The 12,007-nt window shown below is 44.2% G+C and overlaps 3 protein-coding genes across 4 annotated transcripts; 2 read left to right on the top strand and 1 right to left on the bottom strand.

Annotated features, from left to right (window-relative positions):
* Window positions 1-713: 713 nt before the first annotated feature.
* Window positions 714-3,115, bottom strand: Syx7 (syntaxin 7). The gene is made up of 6 exons (XM_017239864.3): window positions 2,917-3,115; window positions 2,563-2,753; window positions 2,435-2,504; window positions 1,849-1,993; window positions 1,346-1,768; window positions 714-1,283 (listed from the first exon to the last, which is right to left on the bottom strand). Exons 2-6 carry the CDS (start codon window positions 2,684-2,686, stop codon window positions 1,188-1,190), a joined length of 858 nt encoding a protein of 285 aa, XP_017095353.1. The 5' UTR covers window positions 2,687-2,753; window positions 2,917-3,115; the 3' UTR covers window positions 714-1,187.
* Window positions 3,116-4,236: 1,121 nt separating this feature from the next.
* Window positions 4,237-6,689, top strand: Alp1 (Alkaline phosphatase 1). The gene is made up of 4 exons (XM_017239798.3): window positions 4,237-4,449; window positions 4,975-5,234; window positions 5,368-6,472; window positions 6,533-6,689. Exons 1-4 carry the CDS (start codon window positions 4,374-4,376, stop codon window positions 6,661-6,663), a joined length of 1,572 nt encoding a protein of 523 aa, XP_017095287.2. The 5' UTR covers window positions 4,237-4,373; the 3' UTR covers window positions 6,664-6,689.
* Window positions 6,690-7,059: 370 nt separating this feature from the next.
* Cpsf6 (cleavage and polyadenylation specificity factor subunit 6) lies at window positions 7,060-11,724 on the top strand. Of its 2 annotated transcripts, XM_017239840.3 has the most exons (7): window positions 7,060-7,461; window positions 7,788-8,504; window positions 9,254-9,394; window positions 9,662-10,128; window positions 10,210-10,509; window positions 10,567-10,632; window positions 10,696-11,724. In XM_017239840.3, exons 1-7 carry the CDS (start codon window positions 7,396-7,398, stop codon window positions 10,889-10,891), a joined length of 1,953 nt encoding a protein of 650 aa, XP_017095329.2. In that variant the 5' UTR covers window positions 7,060-7,395; the 3' UTR covers window positions 10,892-11,724. The 2 variants fall into 2 exon arrangements, with proteins under 2 accessions (XP_017095329.2, XP_017095330.2); XM_017239841.3 differs by lacking the exon at window positions 9,254-9,394.
* Window positions 11,725-12,007: the final 283 nt, after the last annotated feature.

Below are 12,007 nucleotides of genomic sequence, written 5' to 3'. Positions count from 1 at the left end.
AATAAAACCCCAACTGACACCATTGAGTCAATATACCCATCTTTCGAATGCAGGGAACCGACTCGTCTTGGGACAGAAATAACTGCATGACTTGGCGGAAAATGATTGTTGGACAGGCCCGGGGCGAGTTAGAGAAGGAAATGAGCTGCACTTAAATGCATGCGAGAAAACCACTCGATGCCAACAAGTGGATAAGAAGCCACCACACAAATGATGCCCAAACGAACTATCAATGTCAGTGAATTGGCAAAAAATTTAAACTCAATTTGTATGCAGGCCAGCAAAGACTCCGTTCTCCGGGCTTCGATCTCCCAACCACGAGGTCTGGCCACGAGGAAACCCTTTCAGAGCTGACACACCTCAACGAGTGCAGCTCAAGTGGGTCCACCGCATCCAGGTCTGCCGTGGCATTAATGTGCGAGTGTGTGCTCTGAACACCCAGTCAGATTGAAATTGGGATTCCGATTCGGATTGAGATCCGAGGTGGGGGAGGGGAGGGCGGAGAGGGCTGAAGGGTCAGCCCCTAAGCCGCTAAAGCATGCGTAACAAAGGCCAACACGAAATCTTAATGATCGCCAAGGCAAGGAGGAGTCGATGACCAGGCACATTTTCGAATACCCCAAAGAGCTGGCGAGTTCCATTCATTGATTCATTCAGCCCGGTCCCTAAATGAAGTGCTCTGCTCCAAGTGTTTTCAACGCACGCAGGATCGATCCGATATCGGTTTTCTTGTTTATTATTCCATTTTTCGTACATGTGTGAATGCTTTTCGTTTATGCCTTCTGCCACTGCCTATACCTCTTAAGCCTAAATACAATACAATGCGCTGGCAAATGAGTTTCGAAACATAATTAGAATTTGCAGCCAACAGTTATCAATATATCAATATACAGGGTGCGTAATAATTAAATTAGTAAATACATATAAAATATAAGGTAAGATAATTATAAAGCGAATATAACATGTGCACGTGTTGGTGAATACGTCCGGATACACGCATCAAACATTGCCGAGTTGCTCGAGTTTTAGCCAACAGTGGAATTAGATTTCGGAATTAAAGCCACAAATACGCCTACGATCCGAAGGAGGGTGGGGAGTTAGTTAGATTTTTTTGTTCGGGTCCTGCATGCGGCAACTCTTGTCTTTTCACAACAATTTACTATTTTGGTTTAAATTTGGATCGCGTTCTAATTCTTGAACTGAAAGACGAGTATCAAGATGACCACCAACAACACGGCACTCAGAATGCCCACTAGGATAAGCTTCTTCTTGCGCACTTTGTTCTGTAATATACAAGTATTATTACCCAAGCATTCGAGAGTTTACTTAATTAGTTGTTACTCACCCTATAAGAGCTCGCCTTGCGCAGGTTTTCCGTGCCCTGTGAAACGAAAATGCTTGTCTGCTCCACCTGCGACTCAATGGAGTCTACCGTCAGACCCTGCTCGTAAACCAGGGCTCCCAGCTTCTTATAGATCTCGTTGACTCCCACAATATTGTTTTCTAGTTCTCGAATAACCTGCTCCTGTTCCTCTAGCGCCTGCAGATCGACCTGCTCCTGCATTTGTGTCTGCATCTGCTGTTGCTGTTGGTTTGATTTTCGATTAAAGAAATTGTCCTCGAAGAAGGAGCCATTCTCCTGCTGGCTGGCACTGCTGTTGGAGCTGCCCGTGCGCGAGGAGCCTGGCGGGCGGGCAATATTGTAGCTGTCGCCCCGCGCCTGCCGCAAGGCACTCTTCTCTATGTCCGCAGTTTTGCGCTGGACGGCCTAAAAATAACGGCCGATAAACATTCAGGGGCGGATGAGTCAGTCGTTTGCTTATCTTCGAGAAGTTCACAAAAACAAACCTGGAACGCGGTGAGCGCCGCTGTAAACTCGTCGACCAATCGGTCCCGCTGGATCTTCAGGTGGCGCTCCTTGCACTTGTCCACCTCGTTGATTTGATTGTTTGTGTCGGTCACCAGTTGGTTGGTGTAGGTCATTAGTTGGTGGCTGTTTGAATAGAGGATTTTCATTATATTTGACTTTTGGGGATGGATGGGTGTATCTAAGGGTATTTCACGGACTAATTAAATAATTAGTACGGTGAAATTTGTAAGTGATATACAATTTTTGAAATGAGAAGTCAAACGTAGAGATAGCCGCCTACATAGTCATAGGAATGAGTGATTGGTTAAAAAACAGCAAAATCTTTGTCTTCGCTTGCGCATTTTAGCCTTTTTAAAGAAAGTTGACCAGTAATCAACGAAAGCAATAAAAGTGATTACATCTATGAAGTATATAACATAACATTTTATGAGAGTAAAATCAAGTCAAATGCAGATATGGCGTTTTAAATTCAGAAATGTGCAATGACAATATTCTATGTAGGGACAAAAATACAGGGACTTCGTTGCTTTGTTTCAAGTAAAAGCCCTTTAATAAATATCTTACAGCTGCTTTTTGAGCTCCGGAGAATCCTGGGGTGTGTTTAGTTGATTGACCATGCGCTGCATAGTAGAAACTACAAAAAACCAACAGCGATTAGTCATAGGGGAAAGTAGTGTTTGGAAGACACTCACCATTCTGCTGGACCTTCTGGATACTGGTGGCTATGATTTGAGCCAGCCTTTGGAATTCTATTTCGCTGATGCTACCGCCACCTCCCCCTCCGCTGAGGCCATTCTCCATATGCTGTAAATCCATGCTTTCGTAGGCAGACACCTTGCTGACCTTGAGGTATTCCCTGGTAGAAGAAACGGCTTTCTTTTTCCTGGAAAAGTATGTGTTTGCAATTTAATTAGTTGTATTTGCTGTGTTCACTTATATCACTTAAATATGCGTCTCAGCAGGTTCTGTTTGTGGGTTTGTGTGTTCGTACGATGTTTGCCTTGTCTCAGTGTTTGTCTTTGTTTGGCCACCCCACCACCACCCACCTTTCTCTTGCCCTTGCGCTGTGAGTGACCTTCGCTGACTATCTTCTTAGAGCATCTCACATGCACATTTTCGCAAAGCACTTCTTTAATTTGTTAATTGATCGCCAACAAAATTTGCAATTCCAATTGGATCACTATTCTTTTTTTTAACAATATTTAAAACAGTGTGACCGGACTGCAGTGTGCGGAAAACCCTCAATGTGCAGCGCCATCCTTGGTCAAAATTGGAACCTCACAACACAAACTATCGTATGGGTTATCGACTGGTTATCGAGGCTATAGCGCGGTATAACAATTTTTTTAAAGGTAATAATATTTATTTAATAAGTAGTATTTAATAATTATTTTTGACATAATTATATATTTGACTAATAAACAAACAAGGGGGCATTATTTTATAGGGATCTTTGTTAAACAGTAATTCTTCCAAAATTTTCCACCAACTATCTTTTTTTTTAAGTTTTCAGAGAAGGTGTAACGATGTACACTTATTTATGTCGAATTGAAATTTTATGGTTTAAAGACGGTTACATCGGAGGATTTTGACTTTTTTCGCAACAAATATTTTTCCCTTAAAAGATTCTTGGGAAAAATTTTTGTTTCTTTTCTATTGCTAACATACGCTTTTTAAAAATACTCCTTTTCAATAAGTTTTTACACAACTATTGAATTATTTTTTCCATAATCACTATAAGCGCCCCTAAATATTTATTAACTTAATTTCCTAATAAAAGGGAAAAATTGTATATAAAGATATTTATTATATTACTGTACAGTATACATAGTTTCCTAAAAATCAAAATTATTTCACGGAACTGTATAATTTTAAACCAGAAACATATTGCTCTGGAAAAATGGAACAAAAACGATTTGAAACCCGTTTTTAAAACAACAAATTACACTTTCAGTACAAATATTAAAAAATTCAACAAACAAAACAATTCAGAATAAAAGTAAATGCAGTTTGTGGCAGATCAGTATCCGGTATTTTTATTAGAAATTAATAATTAATGAGGGTCAATGCACTCCCTCAAATGGGAATAAATGAGATATAAGAAATGTTTGGGAATTCAAATATATTTTTAATTATGTCCCAGCATCTTCTAATTACTTCACCACTGGGATTTCAGATCTTAACTTATGCAAATGACCGTTGCAACAAACCTGATTTGAAAACTTATATATGCATTTCATTTAAATAAGGGCAGTAAAACAGGCCTTCCCAGTTTGTTCAGAAGCTTTCTAATACAGCAAGTTTTTATTTATTGTCTTGACGATTTGGTAATGCGTCTCGAGTTTTGGGGCTAATATTCGGGGATCGTATAAATAAGCATCCAGTACCCAAGTGAGACTTAGTCCGTCCGTAGACCTCGTAACGGAGCCCTCGCTCGATCACTTGAAAGTTGAATTTTTTGTCGCCAACTTCATCGGCATTCTGCCCGCACTCGCTTATAACAATGGATACTCTCCGGTTCTGGCTGGTACTTGCCCTCCAGCTTACGGTGTCCCACAGCCAGTATAGATACGGGCCAGGTGCGTGACGACATCAAGATCGAGTTAAAGATCGGGCTCGAAGAGTGAGAGTGCGGCCGAAAGCAAACACAAAACATATGCAGAACTGATTAATCAAGTGCTAAACAGAATTTTAACTTAATAAATTAAATTAAATATTTGACACGCGGGCTGTTTTCTGCCAAACAACTTAACTCTTGAGCCAATTCAAAATTTAAATGGATGAATTTAAAAAAAAGAACCATTAATGTAATTTTCGAGAAAAACGAGAAAATACTGTTTAAAATTCCCACTGGGTTCCAACTTTTGTTGATAAAACTAAAGCCCATTGTTAAAAGGCTTTCTTAATGAAATTTCACCTTTGAACAATTAAATCGAAAGTTCAAAGAAAATAAGACAGATGTGCTCAGAATTGATTAATTCTCGGGGTTGTGCCTTAAAGGTCTTTCATTTTAAAGTTTACACATTTTTACCGAATTTATAAATAAAGAAATAATTAAAATAATTTGAGCATTCAAGTTATTAAACGAAGTTTATATATTTTAGAAAAATCCTGGGACCTTCAGTCCATCTCTGAGCTTAAGAGCAAGGAGTTTTGGTTCCACGACGCCCAGCGCACCCTTTATGAAAAGTTGTCCACACCTCCGAACCAGTACCGGGCTAAAAATGTGATATTCTTCCTGGGCGATGGAATGTCCGTGCCTACGGTTACGGCGGGAAGAATTTTCGATGGCCAACTAAGAGGAGTGGTGGGGGAACGGAATCGTCTCGAGTTTGAAAAGTTTAACTACGTGGGTCTCTCCAAGGTATTAAAATAATAAACATAACTATTTTCTAAATGACGTATTCAAGAATTAAAATATTAAGATGCTAATTTTCTTCTCATTTAATTTCTTTAACAAACGTGATAATTACTATATTAATTAAACCTCATTTCAGACCTATTGCGTCAACAAGCAAGTCGCTGACTCGGCGTGTACCGCCTCCGCCTACTTATCCGGGATCAAGGCCAACTATCTGACCATAGGTGTTACTCCGGATGTGGAGTTGAACGATTGTGCCGGCGCTAGGTTGGCCAAAAACCGACTCTCCTCGATCGCAGCTTGGGCTTTAAAGGGTGGCAAGTCCGCTGGCCTGGTAACCACCACTCGGGTCACCCATGCAAGTCCGGCCGGGGTCTATGCCCACACCTCGAATCGCGACTTCGAAAGTGACTACGACGTGAGCAAACTAGGTCAGAATCCTGGCGGTTGCCCCGACATTGCCAAACAGTTGATCGACGGAGAGGTGGGACAGCGACTCCGGGTGGTGATGGGTGGTGGCACCATTAAATTCCTGCCCAACACCACGACGGATGTGTATGGAAACAAGGGACAGCGACTGGATGGAAGGAATCTGATTGACGAGTGGCAGCAAAGCAAGCCGGGGAATGCCAGGGTGCTTTTCAATCGTACGGACCTCCTGAACAACGACGCCCAGACCACAGATTACCTGTTCGGTCTCTTCAACGCCTCCCATTTGGCCTATCACCTAGACGATAGCGTGGACACACCCACTTTGGCCGAAATGACAGAGGCGGCCCTCAACGTCCTTTCCCGCGATCCTGCCGGATATTTCCTGTTTGTGGAAGGCGGTCGTATCGACCACGCCCACCACGAGACGAAAGCCAAAAAGGCGCTCGATGAAACCGTACAGTTTTCAGAGGCAGTTCGCATGGCGCGCGAGCTGACAAATCCCTGGGAGACGCTCATAGTGGTCAGCGCTGACCATGGGCATACGGTGTCCATAAGCGGGTATCCGGACGTCAACAACAGTATTGTGGGCCTGAACACAGAGCTCAGCAATGTGGACCAATTGCCCTACACGGCAATCTCATATGCGAATGGGCCCGACTACCAGAAGTTCTACCAGGTGAGTGATGGTGAAGTGGAGCGCGTGGATCTCCGGACCCTGGACTTTGGAGATCGAAATGCCATTTACCCACACGGAGTGCCCATGACCGAAGAGACTCATGGAGGTGGCGATGTAGCTGTTTATGCGCACGGTAAGGCCGAATTTAATTAAAATTTAACATGAAAATTTAAATTTACTTTTCAAATTGAAGGCCCTTGGTCACATCTCTTTACTGGAGTTTACGAACAGAGCACCTTGCCATACATGATGGGCTTTGCATCCTGTCTGGGTCCTGGCATTACCTACTGTGATCTGAAACCCAAGGCACATTACACTCCATAGTTAGCTTACATATTAATTAAATTAATTTAGCTTAATGAAATGCAATAAATAAATATTTTATAAAACAAGTATTATTTTTTAAAAAAAAGTTGAAAAATATTATAAAAAAGGTAAAACAAGGGAATAATTTAAAAATTTTAAAGGTATAATACCGTTAATATAAAATTTAAAATATTTAAAATATCTATAGCTGTAAAATCCAAAATTTTAAATAATTCAGAAAGTAAAATTAGACAGTCAATTTTTTTTAAATGTTAATTTTATATTCGAACCGGTATAGCACATACCAACCGCTAATTTAGTGACAATTTTACTGTAAAATTGAGGTATATATCGATATTTTGACACCAATCTAAAATATTCGATACCCATTTATTTTTGTGGGAGAAATATCGATACTTCGATACTACTACCCTACTCTGCGCCATTTTATCTGAAAATTTTTTCGCAAGACTCAGATTAAAGTTGTTTGCGCGGATTAAGAATGTAAATAATTGAAAATTGTGCATACGGACGAGGCAAACCAAAAGCAATTAATCTGTTAATTGCAGCGGGCGAGTGCCTAAATTGGTAGATTAGGAGAAGCGCGCCGGTTGTCGGCGACTGTACGAGGCGCGTGTGGGAGTGCGACAAAGACGAAGCGATTGCCAGGGTATCTGTGTGTGTGCGAAAGTGGAAAAGTTTTAAAATATTAGTTTTACTTGAAAGCGGTATAATTGTTTGCGGCTCATCATGGCCGACGTGGTCTTGGACTTGTACGCCGAGGACCTGGACAAGGACTTTGCCGGCCAGGCTCAGGTAAGGACGAGGAGGGACTCGCTCCAATGCGGCTTGCTTGCGCTTGTGTATGTATACACCAGGGTGGGCCGGTGTGTGGGCAAATATGTTATGCTAGGGGGTAGGAAATCCAAGTAGCATTTTCGGAGGATTTCCTTTAAGATTTAGCAGTGCGTGTCGGAAACTGCATAACCGCCATCTGGACATCTGGAACTGTATGTGTTGGCGGCAAAACGAGTTCGGCCTATGCTTTCGTGAAATATTCAAATTTTTCGAGTTCCACGAGCTAAGCTCCACGTGTAGACTAACAACGTTTACTAACTGTGTAAATATTTTGGTTTCGGCAGGACGAATTTGGCGGCGATGGCGTCGACTTGTACGATGACATAGGCGGTCCCACGGAGGCAGCCGCTGCAGGAGGTGGGGGTGGCGGTACGCCTTCAACGGACGGAGCTGCCGGACCCGGCGCGGGAGAATCGGCTGCAGGCGGAACAGGCGGTCCTAATGGAGTGTACCACCAGACCGGCGGTAACCTCACTCCGACCATGAACCGCCGCTACCAGTTATACGTGGGAAACCTCACCTGGTGGACCACAGATCAGGATATAGCGAATGCTCTGCGCGACATCGGCGTTAATGACCTACAGGAGGTGAAGTTCTTCGAGAACCGGGCCAATGGCCAATCAAAGGGATTCAGTGTCATCTCGCTAGGATCGGAGTCCAGTCTTCGCTCGGTTTTGGACCAACTGCCCAAGGTGGAGATGCACGGCCAGGCGCCAGTGGTCACGTATCCCAGCAAGCAGGCGTTAACCCAGTTCGAGAGTCTGCAAAAGACGCGCCCCGTGCCGCCGCCGCAGCAGAATGGACCGCCCAGGGGTCCCGCTCCACCCAACATGAGCGGTGGCCCCATGGCCTCGCATCCGGGAGGACCTCAGGGCGGTGGGCCGCCGGGACATCCGCCAAGGAACATGCAACCCATCATGCAGCCGGGCCAGTACCGGCCCCAGCACATGTCGCAAGTGCCCCAGGTGGGTGGTCCCAATTCGGGGCCGCCGCGCATGCAGGTGTGTATCCGCTCCATCATACTAATAGCAATCGATCCTTGCGAGCCCCAGTTTATCTTGATCGTCACCCCCACACATATTATTATTTTCCTTCCATTAAAATTGTTCTGAATGCAAAATTTGATAATTTTTATTTTGTAAAGGCACGTTTCCTCCTTAAACTGGCCTTAAGTATGTAACCTTAGAACATTGACTGTACGATTAAGCTACCTGTGAAGGCCTCTTAATTTTTACCCACACATCTCTGAAGTGCATTGTTTCATAAAATTAGAATTTAGTAGATCGTTGCTTGGTTACTTTCCACCACATCCCTCGTACAAACTAAGTCGCTGAGGTTGTTGTTGTTTATGATTTTAAGTACTACTCCTAATGTTCCTTTGGCTTATTTACGAGTAATTTCAGAGCAATTTTTGTAGATCTTCTCGGCCCGAAACATTGTGTACTCCTTATATCCCCTATTGTACCTATCATTAGACCTTAGTTTTAGAGCCAAGAAGGGGTCGCATCCTTCCTGGTCCGGAGACATTAGGCTATAGCTTTAAGCTACTTTGTAATTGCATATATTACGCGATACTGTTTAACGCGATAATTGTATAATAATTGTTATATAAAATGTTTATGTATTACGCTTATATTTATGTTCTATTCCATGTCTATGACAACGCTTACGCACACTTCTACCCCACAACAACAACAACAACTACTACTCAACTACTGATACATCATAATCGTAATACGTATTAATATAGCCGCCGATGCATCCGCAAGGCGGGCTTATGGGCAACCAACAGCCACCCCCTCGGTATCCGTCAGCACAAGGCCAATGGCCGGGTCAGAGGCCAGGTGGACCGCGACCCGGTCCGCCCAACGGACCGCCGCAGCGCCCAATGGTAACAAACCCCCATGTGCCCTTTACTTTATATTGCATTCTGTCTATAATAAAGATCTAACCAGCGAGAAAAACAACAAAAAAGCAGAGAGAAATCGAGACTAACCGAACTTAAGTTAACCCTAGTTAACTTAGCATTAAGCGATGTATTCAGAACATTTAAATTAAAGAACCACCACAGCTCAACCCATGAAAACACCTACTCATCCTAGACCTCACGTGTAAGCCGTTAGAGGAAGTGACTAATCCGCATGGTTTTTCCTTGCAGTTCCAAGGAGCACCCATGGGTATGCCGGTTAGGGGTCCACCGGGACCCGACTGGCGCCGTCCACCCATGCACGGCGGTTTCCCGCCGCAGGGTCCACCACGAGGTCTTCCACCAGCACCTGGTCCCGGAGGACCGCACGGTGCACCTGCCCCGCACGTTAATCCGGCCTTCTTCAACCAACCTGGCGGACCCGCTCAGCATCCGGGTATGGGCGGACCGCCTCATGGCGCACCCGGCCCGCAACCCGGTATGGCCATGCCTCCCCAACAAGGCATGAACATGCCGCCGCAGCACGGGCCACCACCGCAGTTTGCCCAGCATGGACCTCGTGGTCCGTGGCCACCACAGCAGGGCAAGCCTCCGGGCCCCTTTCCCGATCCGCAGCAAATGGGTCCCCAGCTAACCGAGGTGGAGTTTGAGGAGGTGATGAGTAGAAATCGCACAGTCAGCAGTTCGGCGATTGCCAGGTGAGCCACATTAATTACTACTCCTTCTTTAAAGCTTAATTCATTGGGTCACCCTTTAATACACGTCCAATACAATTCCAGAGCTGTTTCCGACGCGGCCGCCGGCGAATATTCGAGCGCCATCGAGACCCTGGTCACGGCGATTTCGTTAATAAAACAGTCCAAGGTTGCACATGACGAGCGCTGCAAGATACTAATCAGCTCGCTCCAGGACACTCTGCACGGCATCGAAGCCAAGAGCTACAATAGGCGCGAAAGGTCGCGGTCAAGGGAGCGGTCGCATCGCAGCCGCCAGCGTCGAGAACGCTCCACCTCCCGGTACCGCGAACGGTCTCGCGACCGGGAGCGCGAACGTGAACGCGAGCGTGAGCGGGATGGCGGGTAAGCTCATGAATTGAATGGTTCCTTACCATAACTATAAACATTATATTTGCACAGATATCGGGAGCGTTCGCGCAGTAGAGAACGAGAGCGCCAGGCACAAGACCACTACAGGGATGACAGGTAAGCCTAATACAAAAAAAAAACCAACTAATACGATGTCATATATAAATGAACTCCCAACAGTCGCTCTGCACGTCCTCGAAAGTCGCCAGAGCCCGTAGTGGCCGAGGGCGCGGAGCCACCGTCATCAAAGCGCTATTATGAGGACCGTGAGCGCTATCGATCCTCGGACCGGGAACGGCGCGATCGTGATCGGGACCGTGAGCGCGAGCGTGAACGGGACCGGGATAGGCGTGAGGAGCACCGCTCCCGGCATTGACTGCCCTTAGGAGGAGGAGGTGTAGAAGCGCCACTGGACCGGTAATCGAAGCAGAAGCCGAAATGAAAGTAAAATGCAACAGAGATATACTACACACACTTTATTAACAAATAAGCCACAGCTTGATGGGGTCGCGAATTATCCCCAGATTAACAAATTTTCGATTTGTATCTAACATTACCAATACGTAGGATATGAATATGGCATACAGCATACAGCATAGTTCTCCTAGACATACTAAAATAAGCCGAAATGCTGACAAGTCCACAGTCGACGGATACACGGTCGCTGCTTCAACTCCAACTCCTTGACTCATCATCCCAGCAGCTAAACCTCGAGAAGACCAAAGGCATCCGGAGCAAGCGATTGGGATGGACTAGAGGAGGCGATGGCTGTCGGCGTGGGACATTTTCGACACAGATGGGCACTGGGCCATCAACCAATAGATAACTACCAATCCTGCACCGCCGTCTTCGCAGCAGAATTTCAATATTATTGTACTTTAATATTTCGGTTTATTTAATAAAAAATAACGTATGAAAAAGAATTGTTCGAAAAAAAAAAACAAAAGAAAAACAAATTCTACCAAAACTGTCTTGTATTGTGTGTCTTATTGTACTCTACTATAAAAACAAACAAAATCTTATTAGTTAATGAATTTATAATTGTACAAAAAATTGTATGTAAAAATTGAACAAAAAACAAACCAATTTACTGCGGTGTGCAGTTAATATTGAAATTGTTATATTAACAAAGTCAGTACGCCGCCTGAGGCCGAAAACCGATAGCCCTAATGTATTTTCAAAGATCGAGACTCTTTTGTTGTAAACATTCTTCATGCATTTGTTTAAACTTGTTTTTATTTACCATTTATAATTAAGCCAATCATGTGTGTGAGTGTGCCTGCGTGAGTGAATTGTAGAATTAAATGCCGACTGATCCCATCCAAATGGAGGGAAAATAATTATATAGAATAAGTGGTATGTGTGAGTTTTTGCCCGAACATTACCAATTTTATATCTAATTAAGGACAAGTCCTGATCGCATTTTATCGTAGAATACTCGACTAATGCTCACGCTTTTATGTAGTTCCTAATATAGGCTTGAACAAAATAG

The sequence above is a fragment of the Drosophila bipectinata genome, chromosome 3L (genome assembly GCF_030179905.1).
Source record: "Drosophila bipectinata strain 14024-0381.07 chromosome 3L, DbipHiC1v2, whole genome shotgun sequence".
In the NCBI taxonomy this organism is placed as follows: domain Eukaryota; kingdom Metazoa; phylum Arthropoda; class Insecta; order Diptera; family Drosophilidae; genus Drosophila; species Drosophila bipectinata.
Note: the sequence above shows the minus strand (reverse complement) of the source record. Positions and strands in the feature narration are given on the sequence as shown.